Genomic DNA, 24,260 nt, shown 5'->3' on the forward strand with positions numbered 1-24,260 from the left:
AGAACCAAACTATAGTGCCTAGAAATATTTCTAGGTACTATAACCAGACTGCACGCAACTGGCTGAAAGCAGAACGTTGTAGCCACCAGTATCCAATTTTTAATCCCAATCCAAATGGGGATCATCAGTCGGGTTACCGGGTAGCGTGAAAAGTGAAAGTAGAATTGGTAGAATTTGTTGCTGCGTTGTTCGTGTCTGGCAGTGATGTCCTGACACTTCACAAGAGCAATTTGAACAATCCACGAATGAGAACATTGAACGGAAATCTCTGTTTGTTGGAAGCAGATGACGGAGATCATTTTCTGACGTTTCTCTAATGGATAAGCCGGACTTGTTAGCAAAGTTCCCGCAAGGAAATACCACGACTAAGGAGTGGCGACCGCTCATAACACGAAGCTGCCTTTTTGAACGGGGGGATGAGGACCCATTCAGCCATCTGAAGATATCGTCGGCAGAGTTTCTTCAAGAAATAAACGTGCGCGGCGTCTGCCCCGAGTGTAACAAGTCGCGCATGTATTTTTGCTACAGTTGCCTTACCGCAGTTGACAGCATTCGCGACAGACTTCCACATTTGAAGGTAAAAATAAAGGTTAAAAGAACTGGATATTATCACCCAATATAAGACTTCGAGCGCAGAATAACTAGCAAAGGTTTTATATATAAATGCAATCTTCACTTATGAAAGCACAACGGGAACCCAATGATCAAATGGAAACAGCTAGCCCCGAGCGGCAATTTTTGTTTATCTCCAAATCCATCTCCTTTTTGTGTCTGTGTGAGTTTCAATTTGTGTTCTGTGAACGGGTAAATCTGCTGTACTGGCTTTTAGTCAAAAAAAAAAAAAAAAAAAAAAGGAAAGCATCAGCATTAACCAGCTAGTGGAGCAGCCATGTTAAAACCAATCACAGCTCTGCTAAGAGCAGTAGAAACATAAACTATAGCCGATATGCTGGAAAGTCAACTGTAAAAAGTCTGTGCCATGTGCTATACTATGTAGCAGCTGCTGAACTATATTTTTCGACATGTAGATCTGTGTGTATACGTTAACTGCACTTTTACATCTTGATCTCACTGTACTTGATCCGAATTTGTAATGACTTATTGCCTTCGTTCTAGTTATATTATGTGATTGGAGATTAGTGTGAACTGCAAACTAGTGATGTATATTTCCTCCTTTATTTTTTATCTCAGTTACCTGTGCAGATTGCTATTGTAAAGCATGCCGGTGAAGTTGACGGCAAGAGCACGGCAGCTCACTTGCCTGTCCTGGCTCCTGAACATGTGAAGATTTACACATTTCCAGAAATCCCAGCATTCAACCCTGCTGATGTGAGCATTCAATCTTCTATTATTTGTACCTTCTGTCTGCCCAGGAGGTAATTCCTGGAACCTGGTGTGCCTGCACTACTCTGTATGTTTTACTCGGGAGCTTTTAAGGAATGCAGAAATTGAAATGATTGCATACAAAAAGTCTTGCTTTCACATGTCTATTGGGGTGTCTTCCAACTCGAAGTGCCTGCCTATACATATTAACACTTTGGTTCCATCAGCAGTGTATTAAAAAAATTTCCATGAATTTGAACTCTGCGCAATCTGAACAAATATTCAAGCTATCAACAATCAGCATTATTGAACGATTCAGTAAACATACATTCAAACAATTTGTATGGCATCACAGTAAAGTGTACAGGTTATTAAGAAAATCTGCCACCGCTACAGATGGGACTTGGAAATGTGGTTGTAATAGAAGCCGTGATAGCAAAAGAAATAATTACTTCTCATTGCATATGTGTGCTGCATGGCTTCTTATGAAATATTCTTCAGGAATATGTGTGATAGAATGGGTGCTTACAAAGTTATTATTTTTTTTATGTAGCACAATTTGAATTTGTTTCTTTACTATGCACATGATGCAAAGGGTAGTGTATGCTGATATTTTCTGCAGTAGTTTTCCAATGTGCCCTAAACTATTAATGTCTGTATCTCTGCATAGTGATCTAAAGCAGTGCATGACAAAGACATTGCCTAGTTTAGAAAATATAACATTCAAAGCCAATATTATGCTGGTTTAGCCTCAGTTCTTCATTCTAGTGCTACTCTGTGTTCAAGCAGTAAAGCCTACAGTTTGTTCTGTCCAGTTTGTTTCTTCTTCCTGCCTTTAGTGCTGATAAAATGCCTCAGAAATAAAATTGCTAATGTACAGCTTCATGTATAAACAATTACAGTATTGTTTTTCATATCTCTATTTTTAAGAAGTTCCTCGATTTAAGAGCTTGCTACCTCTACACATAATCAATGCTTGGATTCGACTAGAAGTATTTTCTGGCAGGAGCTTCACTCAAACAGACGTTAATTGCACTTATGACAGTGATAGTTCTTATGTCAGCAGACCATTGCTTTTTCCCCTCCTGCTCGTGTATGTACCAGAAAATAGCTCAATCCCCAGCGCATCATGTGTGATTATAGTTTTATGCTAATCATACAAGACACGTCTACCTCTGAAAAGCTGAGAAGTGCTGCTCTAGCTGCATCACCTCCAGTAAACTTGGGTGAACACATAATGATGTATCGAAACAAAGTTTCGCAAAAAATTTGCCAACTAAAGGAACTATTTTCTCAAAGAGTTGAAATTATGTAATGCATAATTTTTCTTCCTAGTTGCAATGACTGATTGTAAGCTATCACGAGCATTTGGACAACTTCCCAAAATTGCCTTTATCAGTTTGGAAAAGCCTTGCTTAGACTTGTGCACATGTTACTTATGTGTGTAATTGTTCTTTTACTAGGTGTTACTGCTGTTTCCCGGAGAAAATGCCCAACCCCTTGAGAAGCTCTGGGAGGAAAACCAAAATGTATTGGCCAGCACTACGTCACCTTGTATCATTTGTGGCAAGAAACACATCAGGATACCATGGAAGATATTAATATTTATAGACAGGTATTTATGTGGGCCATATCTTTTTCACCTTATTGCATCATTACTTTTTCCTCAGGAGCAGGAAAATGTCCTGTAGAGCACGATGAGAAGCAAAATCTGCAGCATGCTTGTTTTCACTCATGATAGAAATTGATTGAGGCCAATAGAGTTATTAGCGTGTGTTGTTCTTCTGGTGGTCATTCGTTTGATCGCAGTAGTTTTCTGCACTAGAACTGTAGTCCTTCATTGTGACAAGATGTAATGCTCTATATTACTACTCATAGCTTCTTTAAAACAGGATTCTGCTTCGTTGTGTGCCTAGAGAGTAATTATCTGAATTGAAATTTCTTTTTCATTTGTATTTCAGAATCTGTAGGTGTGTTTAGCTTCTAAGCATCTGCTCATAGTGTTATGCTAAAACATTCAGGCCTAATACAATCTCTTCCATGGTGTAATGAAGTGGCTGCGGTAGGTGTGCCACTAAATGCGATTGCATGGCCACAGTGGGTGCATACTTGAACTAACCCAATTCCCAGTCAACATTTAGCAGGTCCAAGTAAATATGGTTCTGTTTTGATCTGGTGCCAAAAGCACTAGATCGGAACAGCGTTCACTATTATACAAAGTGAGGCTCATTCTTTTCCTTTAGTTTATAGTTTAACGTTCTGCAGCAACTCAGGCTATGAGGAATGCTGTAGTAGAGGGCTCCAGAAATTTCTACCACTTGGGGTTCTTGTAACACGCACTGACATCGCATTGGAAATGGGGAGGCTAACGAAAAGAGTCCTACTTAAGTTGAGGACAACACAGAGAGCTATGGAACGGAAAATGGTAGGTGTAACATTAAGAGACAGGGAGTGCGCATAGTAGGTCAGAGGAATAATTCGAGGTAGTGACATTTTAGTGAACCTGCCATTATCATCCCTTCAGGACTTTGATTCCTTAGAAAAGGCTGTGCATTGATTTGCTGTCTTACTTGTACTTGTGTAAATTTTATGTTCATGTTTTTGCACTTTATGCTTTTCTGTTTTCTTTTGGAATTGTTGCCCCTCCTGCCAGGACCCTTCACTGGGTCTGCAGTATGATTAAATAAATAAATAAATAAATAAATAAATAAATAAATAAATAAATAAATAAATAAATAAATAAATAAATAAATAAATAAATAAATAAATAAATAAATAAATAAATAAATAAATAAAATCAAGCAGAAGATATAGACATGGGCAGGGCATGTAGGGTGAAGAGAGGGCAACTGATGGTTACTTTGGGTAACAAATTGGACACCAAGGGAAGCAAAGCGTAGCAGGGGGTGTCATGAAGTTAGGTGAGCGGATGAGGTTAAGTTTGCAGGCGTCAGGTGGATACAGCTAGCACAGGACTGGGTTGAGTGGAGTATATATGGGAGAGACCTTTTCTCTGCAGTGGGTATAGTCTGGCTGATGTGGATGATGATGACATTGCACAACTCGCGTGCACCGTGGTTTTCGCCTCCACCGAAAAGCGGCCGCCCCAGTCGGGACTGAACCCGCGATCTTGGGATCAGCAGTCGTCTTTTATCCCTCGATGGAACCCTGAGCATTCCTCCCCCTACAGTCAATGCTGTTGACTGAATCCCATGAATAATCCCCTTGGACCTGATATAAACGTAGGTTATATAAAAGGAGGCTCACTGCGCCTTAAAGGGACATTAAAGAGAAAAATGAAGTGGGCTTGCATCGGTAGAATGCCAGTTCCTGGTTATAAAAAAGCCACTCTTACTGAAAACAGAGCTGTTATAAGGTAGTAAAAAGGAAGAACAGGAACACGGTGAACAGGAATACAGGTATCGTCGCCACAGCCGAAACGGCCGAGGCTCGCAACTACAAATCACGTGATGCGCAAGAGATCCCGGAGGCTGACAAATGCGAATTACGTTGACCGTTTGAATGCGCTGGTCGGCTTTGTCTCGAATATGATAACATGCTTTTATCACACGTAAAAGACGGCGAAAAGACAACATAAATGTTGCAAGGCAAATATAAATATATACTCATTTCGTCCGCTTGTCGGTAGATGCCTCTAGTCTCTCAGCTAAAGCGGCGCTACAGGCGTCCACTTCAGTTTCGGTTATGTTCCGTCTCAGGCACTTCGTGCGTGCTCGGATAGTTTGGTTTGGGCCTGCGGCGCCTGAAATACGAGGCCGCAGCAGCAGATGCGCCTACCCTAAGTATAAGTGCGTATCGAATGAAGATCATGACTCGGCACGCACCTGCGAAGTATCGAAGTATTCAACGCTCCCCGCGCGCCAGCAATCACGGAGTCTCCTTTTGCGTCATACTGTGCGTCATCGTTAGGTAGTAGGAGAAAACAGTTTGAATTCGACCGGCGGGAACAAAAAAAGTCTCAACTTCTTATCGCAATATCTCAGAAATAATTCAATTTTGTTTTTGTTTTTTGCTGCCGGATATGCGGCGACAGTGTCACCAAATGCGGTTTATTAGATTTTGATAGCATATTTGGGTTACTCGCTTGGGTGTCTTTAGGGTCCCTTTAATTAATCGAATTACTCGCGGCGTCATTGGTCGACGCCGCCATTGGCTGAAGCTAGGGCCTTTGAGGCATGGCATCTGCTGCTTTCAGAGACCATAGTTGTACCCGACCATGACATTGCTCCGAGGTTAGCAGCATTCTTTTGCTTCGCCGCTTGTTACAAGGAGTATCAATAGCGTGGCTGTGAGTTTTTTAGACCAGCAGAGACGAAGCCCTAGGAGGTGTGGTATAATAAAGCAGTTCGAATTGGTGCCATATTTACTGGTACACATGTTGCATTTGCAACTCCTGTACTTCCTGCGCGCCTCCTGTGCTCAGTTTCGGTTTCGTGCGGGAAAAATCGCCGCGTATTTGCTCGCGCTGCAGAGCTCTTTGTTGTTTCAAATTTTCATACAGACCTGAGCCTATTGAAGTTAGCTGGATATTTCGAGTTATCTGCTGTACCGAACACAGAATATTCTATTGAAAATTCCATAGACGTACCGAATGGCACTGCGCGCGCCCTGCAACTGGTGCCTCTCCTCACGGCCGGCATCTCGTTAGTTTTCGCGCGCCGGGAGGCACGGGCTGGCTGAGCAGGCTTAGACTTCTGCTGGTAGCGCTGGAACTATGAAACTTCTTCAAGAGATCGCGAGATGTGCCTGAGGTTTGCTCTCCGGTTGCTCATTTTCTAGGTCACTTCACTGTCATGCTGAGAAGCCAACCTGGTGGTTGGTTGTGGTTTGTGGGGTTTAACGTCCCAAAGCGACTCAGGCTATGAGAGACGCCGTAGTGGAGGACTTCGGAAATTTCGACCACCTGGGGTTCTTTAACGTGCACTGACAACGCACAGCATACGGGCGCCTTTCTTTTCGCCTCCATCGAAAAGCGGCCGCCGAGGCCGGGATTCGATTCCGCATCCTTGGGAACAGTAGTCGAGCGCCGTAACCACTGCGCCACCCCGGCGAGAGAAGCCAACCTAACCAGCTAAATGCGGTCATTGCCTTCTGTGCTGAAGGCATTGCGGAAACCTGCTGTACCTTAATTTTCTTGAGCGATTATTCTATTTACTGTGCTGGTAACAACCCTTACGGTAGTCATGGCTACATTCAAAGTACCGTACGCTGCGGCTGGGATGCGGGGGTTACGGCGGGCGGTGCCAGAATCGCATCATTTGCGTGGGTGCACTGTATTCTTGCTTTTAGCTTGCATATAGGCTTGGCTATTGCCATTTTTTATCCATTCAATTTTTTTTCGTAATAATCAGTCAGCGAACGTTCGCTAAGGCGCGTTTTTTTGGTTCATCATCATGAGTGGTGTAGACAGGTAGTGTCGGCCAAAAATGTGTCCACACGAACTGATTCTGAAGAAAATCTGCATCACCGCCAGTAATGGAACATATATCCTTCCGCTCCTTAGCCGAGCGCGCCCGACTACGCCACGCTGACTGCCTGAGAACGCGTTTGTGATGCTTCTTGCCTACCCTACTGAAAACCCAAAAGTTCTACGGAGCAATAACCTCATAAAATCTCATTTAATCGCATAGTCTCATACGGTGTACATCATTATCATAAAATATCGTACATAATTTATGATAATGTACAAGAAACTATGAGAACTTATGCAATTATATGCGACTTGTACGTGATTTCGTATGTGAATTGAGGGAGATTGTGCGAGAAAATGTGAGGTTATTGCACCTTACAGTTTTTTCAGTAGGGAGTGAAGGACATGGAGGGCGCTGAGGGAAAGAACAGCACTGACAGCACAAAACAAGATAAAAAAAAAATCTACAAATCTGTCTCAGAGGGCAGGTTATAGCGGGCAACGAAAGCGTTTCGAAATCTGCGCGTGTAAAATGAAAATGAAGCAAAGACAATGAATCTACCGTTAGACAGACGCGTTGAGCCATCTAGCGAGGTTTACACAAAATACTAGAGCAGAGCGATCTCGTGTGGCAGAGAGGAGCATGCAGATTGCCTGATTGATTGATTTATAGGAAGGGAAAGGCGCGGTAACTGTCTCACTTGTTTTCTGTGGACACATCAACCGCGCCGCAAGGGAAAAAAGGAAGGTGGGAGTTAAAGTGGAGAGAAAGAGGACCCGTAGTGGAGGGCTGCGGAGTAATTTCGACCACCTGAGGATCTTTCACGTGCGCAGACATCGCACAGCACACGGACGTACACCTCTTTATTTCGCCTCCATCGAAACGCAGCCGCCGAGGTTGGGTTCGAACCCGGGTACTCCGGCACAGCAGTCTTGGCGTCTTACCACTGCACCACCCCGGCGGGGCACAGAGTGGAGCATGTGAGCCCCGAGCCTACAATTTAGAAAGGAAGAGAGAAAGGCTTTCGGATTTTCTGCTCTTAAGCAGTCAGAGCAATCGTTAACATTTACAAACAAGGTTGGTAGCTATACCGTCAAAATATGCATTAGGTTTGATTTGGTTTGGTTTCTGGGGTTTAACGTTTCAAAGCAACTCAGGCTATGAGAGACGCCGTAGTGGAGGGCTCCGGAAATTTCGACCACCTGGGGTCTTTAACGTGCACTGACATTGCACAGCACACGGGCGCCTTGCTTTTCGCCTCCATCGAAAAGCGGCCTCCGCTGCCGGGATTCGATCTCGCATCCTTGGGCGCAGCAGTCGAGTGTCCTAACCACTCCACCAGCACGGCGGGGTAAATATGCACTACGGCTGTGGCACTGCGTATCAGGTAAAATAGACAAGGGCGGCAGCATCACTCGGGGAGGCCCGGAGACTCTTCACCACATTCGAAAGACCGGTCTTTCTGCCAATGCGGCGACTTAAATGCATCTCCAAGGTGTCGTACCCCCTCTTCCTCAATTAAAAAAAAAATAACGATGGCTTAGCTTTAGTTAAATCGAGTGAGAAGCAGTAGCTTCACGATGGTATGTATTTTTTACTCGGTTTGATCACGGGACCAGATTTTGGTCGACATTGAAGTCACCTTAACGTGACCTTGACGACCCCGGCTTCACCTTGACTTGATCTTAAAATGACCTTGACCTTTGATCTTGATTCAACCTACGGAATGGTCCATTGGTCTGAACATTGACTATCCAGTGGTTCTCCAAACATAAACTGAAGGTTTGACCTTGGCTGAGCCTTGAAGGTCATGGGAAGCGCGTGCCGAAGAGAGCCCGAAACCTCTAGTAGTGAAGCTACCACTTCAAAATGTTCGATTCACTCATAAGCTGTATACGCTGAGCATAACATGTTCGTGCCTCCTTATATATTTTGTAACGTTTAGATGCAGTGACAGTTGGGGTGTACACAGGAGATGCTGGTATTGCTACATTAGGCGGTGCATGCACTGGCATCTGCATAAGGACGGAAGAAGAAGAAGCTCGTGAGTTTTGGTGAAGACGACGTGCGAGCAGTGTCGGTTAGTGCCCGGTTAACGCTGCTGTGTTTCTGTGTGCTGTGTGCGGAGTCATCTTGGACTAATCTCTTGGCCTTACCTTGCCACGTATCATCTTGGTGGAGGTGCGAGGTACAAATGAAGAGAAGTTTTCAAATTATTCATTGAGACAAGCAGGCCACAAAGTAAATCTGTGCATGCGTGTGCCCTGGTAGAGTATTGAATTGGAAGCAAAAGTGTGGTATGCAGGGGAAAAGGGCATCATTGAAAAGGAAGCTGCTGCACACTGCCGTAACTCAACCACCATCACCGATATGATGTATAATTACTATTCATGAGGTATGCTTGCTGGCACACAAAGTCCGGGGCGTGTGTCGCCGGCAGAGTCGGATCATCGCCTTCTGTGGTGCTGCCGCGTGTAGGCAGCGCACAGACAGTAGACTTGTAGTACATCATGCCGACACGTGCGCTGTGTTGCCATCGTCGCTGCTTCCTTGCCGAAAATCGAGGACATTGGATGGCAACCTACTACCAAATTCCGTGAACGCTTTAATCGCTATCACTAAATAGCTTTCGTAATTAAGCGGCTGGTCTTCAGAAAGTGTCCCAGCCAGGATCACATGATCACGCTGGATAGGTTATAAAGCGGCTCGATAGTGCCTGCTTTGAAGAAACAGACGTCCTGAAGTGGCCTTTTCAAGAACTAAAAGTCACCTTTGCCGAACTTCACACTTCATTTAACTGAAATATGGCAAATGCAATTACTACGAATTTTGGACACCACTAACGGAATCCGCGTGACCGTCAAGTTCGTTATAAGTGGGTTCGACTGTATCCGGGTTCCACTGTTTGACATTGTCTTGTCCATGACTCTAACTTCTCGTTGGCACTGCTCATCAGACTGCGTTCAATAAAAAGTTGCCTTATAAGTTTTAGTTAATTAGCTGTTTGATTTTAATGTCTTTTAAGGTAACTAGCATCTGTCGCGGCTTAAGTTTCGTTGCTGAAAGCTTTTCTTCTCTTTCAAACCTTCCATCCTAAGGTTTTTGAAAGGGTGGGAGGCAATCAATTTTTCAGTGTTGTTTATTAGGAATGATACGTACGAAATTTGTAAGCATGTATGTGTCACTGCATGGAATTCGCCAGCGCTCAATAAATATTTTGTCATTGAATTTTTAAAACCTGTACTTTCACTTTTGGTTTCGGACTATCTAACGATGGTTGCATTGTCATAAGTGAGTATGAGACCAAGAGGTCGCGCGAGACAGATGACAGCTGCAATATAACCGCTGCTTTGTCGTTTTAATTCACGCTAACTCTTAGGCCAATGATCGAGTAGCCGGAATGACAGCGACTCGACTAAGATCTACTATATTGCAGTTTAGTTTTCATGTGCCTTATGTGATCGCACACTCACTTGTGCCGTCGTAACCAAGGAGGATATAGAAGTTTTTATATGTCGTCCTTGGTCGTAACCATCGCTCGGTCGGCATCCTGAAACCAAAACGAAAATTGTATGGGAGAAGAAATACAATAAGAAGCTATTTTATGAGCTGAAGCGAATTCCGCGGGGCGTTCCATATACTTACTAAAGTCTCACGCACAGTTCCTAAGCGTAAATACAAGGAAAATTTGGCGCCAATAACTCGGTATTTTTCTTTTTCTGCTCACGCATCATTGTAGCAACGTGAACGACATCAGTTGATACCACTGGTGCATATAGCTTTTGATTCAGGACAATGACGGCACCAACAACGACAGCAACACTTGTGCTGCTGTTAGTGAGGTAATGGGTATGATGGGGGGGGGGGGGGGGGGGGGGGGTTAGTGGTATAGAGGCGAGTTACTTAAAGACGCCGAAATTGAAAGGCATATTTGGGCGGCCCCGCCGCAGTGACTGGAGATTAGGGCGTTAGACAGCTGAGCCCGAGGACGCGGGTTCGATCCCAGTTGCGGCGGTCGCGCTTCGATGGGAGGCGGTACGCAAGGATCTCACGTACTATGTGTCAGTGCACGTTAAGGAACATCAAGTGGTCGAAATTATTTGAGCCCTTCGCAATGGTGTTCCTCGTATGCCTTCGCTCCCCGAGGCTCGAGTGCAACAGTCGGGGTGGAGAAAAGAGGCGCTAGTGCGAACTTCAGCCATCTTTCGAAAAACAGGAGAAGCGAAATTGCCACTGGTCTGTATGGTTTCTGTCTTTTCTCAATAGACGGCGACACAAGTATACTCCGCCGCACTTTTACCGTGTGTTAACAGGGGCGGCCGGTTTTGAAAGGGGCTGACTAATAGCAGTGCAACCAAATTAACTTCTAAGTTTATCAGTTTCCTCCACAATCAACTGGTGGCAATAATATCCAACAATGTTTTGTGGAAGACTCAGGCCCAAATCAAAGTTCTCTTTCACAGGGTGAATAATCCTTAAATGCGTAAAAGACGCTCACAGATGATCAATGAGATTCCTGCGGCATATGCACGAGAGCTCCGCTTTTCTACGGAATGCTGTATAATTATGTTTTCGCCTGTAAAGTGGCAGGAACATAAATTCCCGTTTTTTTTTTTTACCATTGGTTTGGCTGCGGCACTTTCCTTTGTTGTGAGTTAGATCACGTTGGACGTCAAGTAGCCGTCGACCTCTCTTTCACCTGAAGATTTAGAGCTCAACCCCTCGCCGCCTGCCACAGACATGCTTGTGCTTTTCGAGGCTGCGAGGCTTCGGAATGGGCCGGGATGCATAGCTGCCGGTGTGCGCTATTCCCACCTCAACCGTCCATGCGAAATGAGCTGCTCGGGTTGAAAGCTCTTTCCAAATCGGCTGTGCCATGCCTCGTGACGTCACACAACTCGCCGACCAATCAGTGTCCGGCGACTTCCATGAGCGCCAGTGCACCTCCTATCAATTGGTTGCCGGCTGTGTCTCCTGCCTACTCCACCTGCCAGTGGCATGCTGGTGATTTCCGACGTGGGGATTTCTAACGCTGTTGCTTTAAGAGCTTGCCATGCTCGTGACTTTTTAGTTTGCGAGGCTTCAGATTGCGAGGCGTCGACACCTCTTAATGGAAAGGGGATATGCAAATGTTCTTGCGTTAGAAAGTACGGCTGGGCTTATCGCCTTAACGCGTTTGTCAGTGAACAATGATTAACATTCACTACGTAAGGCAGATGGCTGCCACAAAAAGAAGCTGCGCACGCGCACTCACACACAAATGTAATGAGGGGCTCGGCAGGATGCACGAATGAAGCCGACAGTCGGGCAAGGCCAAGAATAGTGTCTCGTCTACATACATACATACATACATACATACATACATACATACATACATACATACATACATACATACATACATACATACATACATACATACATACATACATACATACATACATACATACATACATACATACATACATACATACATACATACATACATACATACATACATACATACATACACAGGCATACATGCTTGCATACATACATACATACATACATACATACATACATACATACATACATACATACATACATACATACATACATACATACATACATACATACATACATACATACATACATACATACATACATACATACATACATACATACATACATGCCTGCATACACACATACATACACATACAGGCATACATGCTTGCATACATACATACATACATGCATGCATACATACATGCATACATACATACATACATGCATACATGCATACGTAGGTGCATGCATACATACACATACATGCATACATACATACATACATACATACATACATACATACATACATACATACATACATACATACATACATACATACATACATACATACATACATACATACATACATACATACATACATACATACATACATACATACATACATACATACATACATACATACATACATACATACATAAACACTGGGCGCCGAGTGTACTATATAGTTTGTTACTCTTACCTAGAGGGAAAGCATGGCCAGTTTGGCCACTATGGCGCCCAAAGCGTAATGGGGCGGAGAGCTACCGGGTGCAGAACTACACCTTTTGGTCATAAATAATTCGAAAATAAACGTTGTTCTACAATCAAAAATTTCTCAGCACAATATTGTGACTATAAATTGCAAAAAGGGAGCGAAACAGCATGCAAGTGTAAAATTCGTCCAAAATAAACGATGGCTCTCTCTCCTATTGGCTAAGTATTGAGCAGAACGGAAACCAACATTTGACATCTAATAGGCACTCTTTAAAAAGAATTTTTTTTTTAAATATATACCATCGCTCACTCACTTTAGGAAGTTTTTTAGTGGTATTTCAGAATACAAGAATATTTTATTGCTGTCATCTGCTTTTGCGCCTTCGCTAAATGACTTTTGCGCTTTACGTTCGCGTTTCAAGATGATGATAAAGATGATGCGGAGGAGACATCTTAGTAAGCCACTCGTTGTTCTCGAAAAAATGTGACTGTCCCTCATCAAGTACCACATCGGTCCATGATTCTTAGCGCGCCCATGGTGGCTAGGGGCTTTAATGGTGGCTAAAGTGCAGCGCCCCTAGCTTTCCCTCTAGGTTAGAGTAAGAAACTCGATTTATGGTTCAGACTTCTCTTCACAGATCCTGATAAAGGAAGCATGGCAAGAAATCAAAATACCGCTTGTTTATCGCTGTCTGGATCGATGAGTAGCAGCTGGAGAAAGGCTGGGTGATTCGCCGCATTCCAATGACTCGGCCAATGCAATTCGCAGTATGCAGAACAGACTACAAGAAGCTCACGTGCGCGAAGTCCAAACCAACCCCATAACCGCAGTCACCGCGTTGCATATTTCTCGCTGCGCTGCGTGCCCCGCCACGAAGGAAGGGATGGTAATGAGTTGGTCCATCAACATGTCCGTGAGATTACCTTGCGATATCTCCCACAACCCTGACCAAATCAACGTCAGCGGGAGACGCCGTTGCTTACCATCAGGAAACTTCAAGAACACTGCAGAACAGGAAATAATTAATCAAAAATAGAACACAATAACACATTGGAGAACAATATCCTTTACTTAGCCGCACTTATCAGTCAACACAAAACATACACTGTTGGCCAATACTTAAGTTCTTCCTGTTATAGCGATCTGTACATTCAGATGTCGTGCGGCAAGTGACTGTCCCAACTGCCCGGATGTCAGCTATATGGCGCGTACAGAGTGTGTCTACGTTTCGTACGTTTGTAACGCTTGCCATTTTACACCCACCGTTTGCCTGTTTCTACTTCTCCCTCCTGCTGTTCCTTTAGCAAGGTGTTGGCTCCGGCATGGAATAAAGTTAACCTCTTCCGCTCCCTGAATGCTGCCTGCTTCAGGGTGCGCTTTTACGTATACAGGCCGTATAAAGCTGGTATTGAAGTCTTTTCCGAAGACGTCCGCATTCTTCCATCTTCGACGATGGAAACACCCCGTGAATGCAGACACTCTGTAGATATATTCGTTAGTACTTATCAGTGTTCGTTTTAGGAATATGTGCCGTCTAGTGGGGAGGTGATCGTTGACATACATTTTAAACAGACGTGGCAGTAATTTATTTTTCGAGGTAATTTGTCCCATGTGTAGTTACTTCTCTGGTCTAGTAATTTAGTGATGCAATTTTCTGCTTAGGCGTAATAATTTAGAGCAAAAGTAATGAAATACTTAAGGAAAGAAATCAGGAGAGGCTGCGTATATATAAGCGCTACCATGGTTACGTCAGAAACCGAACGCATTATCTTATTTTTGTGATGGTCCGAGCTCTGGGCAAAGAAAAGGAGTAGGCAGTTGGCTGGAAGACCTAAGAATGCGCTGCGTTTTCTTTAATATATGATTTGTTCCTTCTTGTCTTCTATTTTGCTGGAGAACTTCGCAGAGACTATGTAATTAGAGCTGTGTTGTGCGGAAATGAGTAGACCAACTAGATTTTACTGCTGCTATTTATATATCTATAATGCCATACCGTAGTATCTGTTTGTGCTGACTTCATAAAGATGCCGTGGTGAACAAGGAATCGCAGAGTGCCTACACGTGACATAAACGACAAATTCTTGAAAATCATTGGGGGGTCACTGCATGACACATCGAATAGTTAACCGTATACCTCCGGATGAAGATTGAGATCTTGTTAAAAATTCCAGCATGATTTAAGTTGGAAATTGTCATGTACATGACGGTAAAAAATGATGGGTATATTGGAAACCTGTTGCTAATACCGGAAATATTGTTGGGCTTGGTGGAGGGATGTCAGGGGGGCAGCACTGGAGAGACCCATGCAGGCTTGTTGATGACGGGGCATTTTCATGATGGTTTGGTTTGGTTTGGTTTGTGGGATTTAACGTCCAAAGAGAGGCCGTAGTGAAGGACTCCAAAAACTTCGACCACCTGGGGTTCTTTAACGTGCACTGACATAGCATAGCACACGGGCGTCTTGCTTTTCGCCTCCATCGAAAAGCGGCCGCCGAAGCCGGGATTCGATCCAGCACCCTTGGGAACAGTAGTCGAGCGCCGTAACCACTGCGCCACCCCGGCGGGGTGTTTCCATGATGGGGACGGCGGTGAAAATGCTGAGCAGCAGCGGGAAATCATAGTGGTGACGATATGTACAAAGCTGGGATACTACTGTTAGAACTAGGTGTGCTGATTGATACTTCACTGTAACTGGGTGGATGTGGACGTTTGCTATTAAAAACTGGCGTACCAGGCGTCCTATACTTCTAAATATGGTTGGCTATTGCCGATATTGAAGTGGGTTTGTGTAGTTTGCGAAGTTCTGGGCGAAGTGTTGAAATCGGTGATTTTACGGTTTATGAGTCATACTGGGTGAAAACGGTTTCCGCGTATAGCATCGGGTTTCCTCTCATCCGCGTAAGCAGAGAAAATTTGCGCCCAAATGCTTCAGTAAAATAATAAATCTGAAATGACAATCTGAAATGTTTACCATAGCTGTGACCGGGGTGACATTTCTGTATGCGGGGAAACCGAAAGATAATTTAAAAGTAGTTGCCTTGGTTTGGTTTGTCGGATTTACCGTCCCAAAAGGATTCATGCTATGAGGGACAATATTGTAGATGGGTACGGCAGTCTCGACCGCCTGGGGTTGTTTAGCATGCGCTGGCGTTGCACAGCACATGGGCGCCTTGCTTTTCGCCTCCATCAAAAAGCGGCCGCTGCGGGCGGGTTTGAACCCGCGTTCTTGAATTCAGTAGTCGAGCGCCCTAGCCACTGAGCCACCGCGGCAGGTGCATTACTCTTTCGAAGCAGGCGCAATGTAATGCCATTACTCTTTAATGCTATAGGTTAGAGTTACCTTCACCAAAACCCCACTACTTTCGGAGATGAAATTCCCTGATTGGTCGATGCAGTGATGACACTTTAAAGCTGCTGTGACCTCGAAGGCACCCAGTCTCAGAATACACCTCCACTGGAGTCAAATTAGAAAAAAAGAAAAAGAAAAGATGGCGTCTTTGCTTACTTGAAATATTTTGGGTCTTATCTGAACCACCGCGATGGGTGTCAGGTGGTGTGCTGATGAACAGAGCAAACAATCTGACGCAATTATGCAAAGGCAATGCAGCTGAGAACTCAATAGCTATCGCAATCCCTCTTGAGGAGTCCAAAGTATAGCCTGGCATTTACAGTAAACTCTCGTTAATTCGGCTTTCGAAGGACTGGACAGAATGTTCGAATTAATCGAAAGTTCGAATTATCGAATGGACGAAAAAAAAACTGCGGAAAACCGTTTTCATCGCATTAAATTTATTTCTATGCTGGTTTTCTGCATTTTAACTGAAAAGAGGACGACGGTTTTCCCATATTTTTGTCAAGTGCTTTACGTTACGCGCGCTGTCGGGAACGTTGAAAAAGTGCTCCAAAATCGTAGAGGCCTTCGTCACCCTTTTGGCAGCTTGACGCAGTAGCAGTGGTGCCTCTTCACAAATCGCCCCCATCGCGTTTTAAGGAATGAATAGTCGCGAGAGATGCGTGCGTAGTCGTTATTACAGCGTGACGTCATTCCGAAATATAAATAAAAGAACAACGACACGCCAAGCAGCGTCCGAAACTGTGCGACTGACTGAACCCGCGACCGTGATTATGTGAAACCGAGTGCTTCCGATCGTTGTCGTGTCTCTCATAGCGCATGCGCAGTGCCACGCAGTGGCATTAAGGTAAGTAATGCGAAACGGAAACTATGCGAAACGGGATACCTCCACCGTTCCACGCAGTTCAGGTTTGGCGAGTCCTATTTCGGTGATCACTGGCTGCGTGAGTCGTACCTCGATGCAATCGCCCGTCCGAATTGATTGGGTCACGTGTGGCCCGCCAATGTACGAAAAGCGAGCGTCCTACGCCACAGACTTATATGGGTGTTAGCCGGGGCCACGCTTCTCGTTCGAATTATGCGAATTAATGGGGGTGGAATTAACGAGATTTTACTGTATATTTTTTTCGGCTATAATTTGTAATGCAATTTGATTGCATTCTATTTTTTTTTTTGTCTTGGAAAGTGATGCATGTTTAATTACTCTCCAAACGTAATTTTGCCTTGCGAGATTTTAACACGAGCGACTGTCATTTCAACGATAATTTAGGGGTCGGCTAGTTTTCCAGTAATCTTCGCGCGACGATCGCACTCCATTCCAGCGCACATCTACGATGTTATACAGCGTTGTTACGGGTTTTCTTTTTGTGGAACTGCAGAGAGCTCTAGGCATAGAAATGAGAGAGATGTTATCTAACTAGCGAAGAAAATTGCACTTGTATTTGTTATGTTTCCCTCCCCGTAATGACCCTCATATAGAGGCTTAGCAGTATGAAGCAGAGGTTTAGCAGAATGAGTGAATAAACTCCTGCCGACGAAAGGGACGATTACAGGGAGCCGGCTCATAACACGGAACTCGCTGAGCGTAGGCATCCAGCTTATAAGTTATAGGCATACAGTTACGGCACCCTCACAACGTACCACGACCGTTTGACAACGTGGCTCAGACTGAAAAAAAAAAAGCACGTTGGCTGCGTGGTTTAAGATCATTCTTGTCGATTTGCGTACGACGGCTAACAATAGCTGGTTCCCGTTTTGCTTTGACTGCGCTTGCGTCAGTGGCTGTTCGTTACAGAGAATTCGCTCGTCTAAAATAGGCTACCGCGATGAGAAAACTCCAATTGATTAGCCACGCTCTTGGTGTCCTGGCCGCGGAATAAAGGCGGTGATACGCCCCGTCGAGACCGCGCATTCTTTACAGAGAGCGGCCTCTGACGAAAGAACAGCCAAGCCGAACAGTGCAGCAGCTGTCGTCAACCGCGACGCTGACGTCAGTCCAAGCCACGTGCTCGAACGTTCGTGTTTGCCGTGTGCGCGGTCGTACATGTAAAGTTGCCTTTGTTAGAAAAAAAAAAAGGAACTACGTGCTGGCGAGCTTCGCGGTTCAGTATAAAAGTCACAAGCCCGTGCGCCGACAGCTCGATCGAGCGCCGGCCGTACTCGTAACCAACCGGTTTCGACACATCGCCAAAGCGATGTTAAGAAGTTTTAACGTACCACTTATAGTATATCACAAGAGTATATGCCGGACAGTGCCGGATAGGAATATGCAAAAAGCCACAAAAACTATTTGAAGCCCTGTATAAAGGGAGCGTGTCATTTTGTTTTGTCCAACAAAGCTGGTGGTTACAACATCATCATCATCAGCCTACCCACTGCAGGGCGAATGCCTCTCCCATTATTCTCCAATCAACCCGGTTCTGTGCGAGCTGCATCCACTTGACCCCTGCGAACTTCTTAACCTCATCCGCCCACCTAACTTTCGGCCGCCCCCTGTGCTACGCTTTCCTTCCCTTGGAATCCAGTTTGCGCGAATGCCACTAAATGCGGCGATTTATCACTCTGCTACCCCAATTGCGGAGCAAGAACGTTGAAGTTTTGGTTCGAATGGAAGTGGTTGTAATCGGCAGGGGGGTCAAAAATCTGCAGCCTGTGTTTTTCTTTCTCTTTTTTTTTTTCTAGAGCTTTGTAGTGGAGCTCTTCACCCCTAATTTATCCTTGTGGGTGCAGTCATATCTTTTGGGATGACGAATTTTAGTGCCTTTTATGGCAGCGCACCGGAAATGGACATGGGTGGGAAAGCCCTATATGGGGAGACTAAAAATGACATTGACTTCATACTGTGTTCAAACCCTGGCATTATGCACGATGTGGAGGCAGTCTGAAAGGTGAGATGCAGTGACCGCAGGGTGGTAAGGTCTCGAATTAGTCCAGATTTGAAAAGGGGAACGAAACAGATTTGTTAGGGGGAAGTCTATCAACGAATTAGGGCTGAGGGGGAATGCAGAAGAATTTAGGATCTCGCTGTACATTAGATATTCAGCTTTAGCCGAGGATGTCGACCGTAGTGTAGAAGCGATGCGCGATATCTTCAGGGGTATCATTACTGAGTACGCGGTAGAAGTAAGCGGTAGGATAATTAAAGAGGATACGTGTAATGTATCTAAGCAGACGAAACATTTGATTAATGAAGGCGAAGGATGAAAGCCTTCAACACAACAGAAAGGCTAGAACTGGCAGAGCTATCAAAGGTAATCAATAGGTGCAAAGTGTCCGACATAAGGAAGTATAACATGGAGAAAATCGAGCATGCTCTAAAGAACGGGACCAGCCTTAAAAGCGGTGAAGAGTAAATTAGGCATAGACAAAAAATAAGACAAGGCGGGCAATGTCATCATCAATATCGACAGGATAGTCAAAGTAGTCGAGGAGTTCTATACTCACCTGTACAGTAGTAGTCAGGACAATAAGACTGGCAGTATAGTGAAGAGCAGTCAGATATTCCTCCAGTGTCGAAGGACGACGTTAAGAAAGCTTTAGAAACTATGAAAAGGGGGTAAGCAGCTGGGGGAGATCAGGTAACTACAGATTTGGTGAAGGACAGGAAGGGGGGGGGGGGGGTATATTGTGCTGGAAAAACTGGCCACGCTGTATACGCAATGCCTGGTGTCATCGATGGTACCGAAATCATCAAAGAAAGCAAACATCTTAATTCATAAGAAAAGGGACGCTAAGGACTTGAAAAATTACTGACCAATCTGCTTAGTATCTGTTCCGTACAAGGTATTTATTAAGATAATCGCTAATAAAATTACGACAACCTTAGACTTCAATCTAGCAAACAACCAAGCAGGCGTTAGGAAAGGGTACTTACTATTGATCATATCTATACTATCAACCAGGTGATAGAAAAATGCAAGAAAAAAAGATATGCTCAGAATATAACCAACCTCTACAGATAACATTCATTGGTTATGAAAAAGCATTTGACTCTGTAGAAACATCGGCAGTCATGCAGGCATTGCGAAATCAGGGCGTATACGAGCCATATGTCAAAGTAACGGAAGATATATATAGTCGCTGTGCAGCAACCGTCGTTCTGCATAAAAAAAAGTAACAAAATTCCTACAAACAAAATTTTAGACAAAAAGACACTATCTCCATGCACAGTACTATTCACAGCTCTCTTACAGGAAGTATTCAGAGCCTTGAAATGGAAACAGTTAGAAAGAAAGGTGAATGGAGAATAGCTCGGTATACCTCAGTAAAAATACTTCAGGAGAACACCTCAGTAAAACGGATGAATTGCAAAGAATGATTGATGACCTAGACAGGAAAATCAGAAAGGTAGGCCTAAATATCAATACATAGAAGACTAAGGTAATGTTCAGCCGTCTTGCAGTTTGCAGCGAAGCACTGGACATCATAGGCGAATATGTTTACTTAGGACAGGTATTAACCGCAGATCCGGATCATGAAAGGGAAACAATTAGGAGAATAAGATTGGGAAGATTATTCATTTGACAACCTCTCGCAGGTTATGATTAGCAGCTTACCGGTATCGCTCAAGAGGAAAGTATACAACAGTTGCATCTGACCTGTACTCACCTGTGGGGCTGAAACGTGGAGGCTAACCAAGAGGGCTTTACTTAAGTTGAGGACAACTCAGAGGGCTATGGAACGAAAAATGGTAGGGGTAACATTAAGAGATAGGAAGCATGCAGAGTGGATCAGAGAAATAACTCAAGTTACCGACATTCTAGTGGAAATTAAGAAGAAGAAATGGGCATGGGCAGGACATTAGTGCAAAGAGTGGATAACCGATGGTCGCTTAGGGTAACAAACTGAATTCCAAGGGAAGTGAAGCGTAGCAGGGGGCGGCAGAAAGTTAGGTGGGCAGATGAGGTTAAGAAGTTCGCAGGGGTCAAGTGGATACACCTAGCACGTGATCGAGATAAGTGGAGAAATATCGGCGAGGCCTTCGCACTACAGTGGGTATAATATGACTGTAGCTGCTGCTGCTGCTGATGATGATGATGATTATGGCAGCGCAGAAGCAAACCCAGTGGTATGTATATTTTTGACAAATGACTGTATTCTTCTGGCGCTTTTTGGGTGTCCAGTTTCGACACAGTGTGGTAGAAGGCAAGCGGAGAAATAGTCGGTGAATACATCGGTGATTATTTTCAGTACCACAATTTGCTTATTATTGCAATAAAATCGGTTAATTACGAAAACAGACTTGAAGACCGCGGGGGCAGCGCGCAATATGAGAGATAGAGAGGGAAAGATGGAGAGAGAGGGACTTTTATTTTTTGGGAGCAGGCGTGAAATGTCCGCCCCGAGTGGGCAGCTTCCTCAGTGCAGGAAGCTGTGACCCGAGCCATCTCCCGAGTCCGGTCATCCAGGCCGGCGGTTGACAAATGAGCACATTTTAAGTAAGATGAATAACTAAAAAAATTATTAACATCTTTTGGTGAACTAATCAGGTAACTTGGCTGCTATCGTAAGCCCGCCGAGCCCAGTGGGCGTCCGGTGATGGCGGCACCCATCTTAATTTCCAGCCTTCCTAATTTTTGTTTAAAATAATTTTTTTTGCAGATTACGATCACTTTGCCTGTTGCGTATCCAGAGAAAAAAATAATTAAGAAACTGCGCGCTTCGCTGGTCACACGCCGACGTTTTTGTCTCTCCTTTAAAGCTCGCAGTTGCGTTAAATGAGGAATAGAAAAGTTCATTTAACCGGGCCCCGTTATCTTGTCGTCGTAATTTGCTTCTTTCATCGAGGCTTTGTCGGTAGCGTCCCCAGAGTTATTTATTGTTTGTTTGTTTTTCTTCTCCCCTATCACTGCCTTCCCCGAACATCTGCGCGGCATTGTCGCCTTCATCGCTGCCCAATCGAAGCACGTGGAAGCAGACCAAGAGGATTTACCTCGATGCCAAGCTGCAAGGTAACGTGGTCTTTTCATACTTTGATGGTTCGCGAGTATTCTGAGTAACTCTATGTGCGAGCATTGCATGGCGCCGGCTGGTGGCTGCGCCGCGGCGTCGCGGTGCTGGATCGATCGTGGAGCATCTGAGCCTTCTGTTTAAAGAGAGTTTACTTTTGGGTATATCCTATATGCTATCCTATATCCTATATGCTACCCTTATAGTATATAGGGTAGCATATAGGATATATAGGATATAGGATATACTATATGGTACCGATCCTATATGCTGCCTTAGAGTGAAGAAAAAAAAAACAATTATAGAGTTTACCTGCCAATTGATAACGTTTCACTGACTCGTCAAGCTGTTATAACAGCTTTTAGCCGCGGGATTCTTCCAGGATGTTTGTTGGGCAAATAAAAAAGATGAAATGAAATGAAACCGTGTCTAAACTGCGCCTTTTCTTTGTAACTAGGATCCTCTCCCCTATCCTCTCTAATATTCGCCCTGTTTTTGTTCCACCTTCATAACTATGTACGTATTTCTGGTGGCTGAGCACGCGTCCGAGGAGTTTCCGTGGCTGGCGCCAATATTTTACACTGACAGGCTTTTAAATGTCCATTCTATCGGTTCCAGACACAGAGAAAGAGAAAGAGATACTATTTAGACTGATAGGTATGTAGGGCAGGGCTACATTACCCTATTAGAGGGCCTGCAGGTCATATCTGCTGGTCATCTCATAGGCGCTTAACCGGAGGGCGTAACTGCGAGGAAGGAGGAGGAAGGGGATTGGTTTGGTTTGTTGAAGCAGAATTATATAGTGAGAGCAGGGAACTGCTCATTCGAAGGCTGCACGTTATCGGGGAAATAGAAGGGTGTGGCATAAGGGGGAGGTGTACGCAGCCAGAAGATACTTAGGCACATGGCAGGACATATGTGCTACCGGAGATGCATGTTTATTCACAAAATCAACCGGAAGTCGGTTACCGCAGAAGGACGACAATGTAACGAGAGCGGTTGAGTTCTCGACCTCTGTGTTCTTGCCACGGGAACCATCCAATATACGGGGAAGGGAGCGCGGAATACATATATATGGCGATAGCTGGATGAATGCGGCGTGCTTCGCTAGGTTTTCAAGTCGTCGGCGTGGCACCGTGGTACCGTGGAAAACGAAGAAGAGAAAGAAGAAAAGAAAGAAAAAGAACGAAGAAATGAAAAAAAGTAAAAGAAGCAGAAAGAAAAGAAGGAAGAAATGAAAAAGAAGTAAAAGAAGCAGAAAGAAAAAGAAGGAAGAAAAGAAGAAGAAGAAGAAGAAGAAGAAGAAGAAGAAGAAGAAGAAGAAGAAGAAGAAGAAGAAGAAGAAGAAGAAGAAGGAGGAGGAGGAAAAGAAAAAGGAAAAGAAAAAGAAGAAGAAGAAGAACAGGAAGAAGAGGAAAACAGATAACTCTGTAGTATGTAGAGGTGAACGACAACAGCGAGTTGCTAGGACAGAAGGCTCATTGGAGCGTTGTGACGGCGGCACATAAAACCCAGGTGTCCGCAGAAAAATTCGCTGAAACACTCACAGCTTTCGCTCTATCATTAGGTTCAAGCCATGCTTAAACCCCTACAATTTTTGTTTTGTCGACGCCATCGAAGCATCTATCGCTAACATGGGTCGTCGCGCAATCGTCGGGCGAGGTAATTATATTGGGCGCACGTGCGCTCTTCTCTGCGAGCCCGTTTTGTCCAATCGGTTACGGCACGTCCCATTGTGTGATCTCGGTCGCGCCGATGTTTCCGCGGCGGCAGTGAATGCCGCGGCCTTTCGGCATGGAGAAGACCGAGAGCGGCTCCGCCTGATGTCTATCGGAGGATGCATGAACGATCGCCGAAACGGCTCCTCGGCGGGGTTCAAGCATAGCCTCGGTGTTGCTGCAATCTGTACGTGACGGCGTGTGCTGCTCACCATGAAAGACAAATAGAAGGAAAAGAGGGGGGGGGGGGATGCATAACGTGCTCTCAGCGTGTGTATGCGACACATTGTGCTTTTGGCATGCTGGTGCGAAACGCATCTCTCTGCTGACTTGTTTTTCTTGAGTCTTCAGGGAAGGCACAGATGTCCAGACAGTGGGCGTGTTCGAGTATGCATACCGCCGGTATTGAGGAACTGCTACAGGACGACGAATCTTCCGAGAGGTTGCGG

General features: G+C 44.6%; 1 protein-coding gene across 1 annotated transcript in view; it reads left to right on the plus strand.

Annotated features, from left to right (window-relative positions):
• The first annotated feature begins 107 nt into the window (after positions 1-107).
• LOC146208564 (tRNA-uridine aminocarboxypropyltransferase 1) overlaps positions 108-24,260 on the plus strand; it is a 34,058-nt gene continuing 9,905 nt past the window's right edge. Inside the window, exons 1-4 of the mRNA XM_084587295.1 lie at positions 108-577; positions 1,192-1,329; positions 2,787-2,938; positions 22,049-22,095. Coding sequence (XP_084443421.1) covers positions 317-577; positions 1,192-1,329; positions 2,787-2,938; positions 22,049-22,095 — 598 coding nt within the window. The 5' untranslated portion in view covers positions 108-316. The remainder of the gene's footprint in view (positions 578-1,191; positions 1,330-2,786; positions 2,939-22,048; positions 22,096-24,260) is intronic.

The sequence above is a fragment of the Amblyomma maculatum genome, chromosome 1, assembly GCF_055883805.1.
Source record: "Amblyomma maculatum isolate TAMU_Amacu chromosome 1, ASM5588380v1, whole genome shotgun sequence".
Taxonomy (NCBI): domain Eukaryota; kingdom Metazoa; phylum Arthropoda; class Arachnida; order Ixodida; family Ixodidae; genus Amblyomma; species Amblyomma maculatum.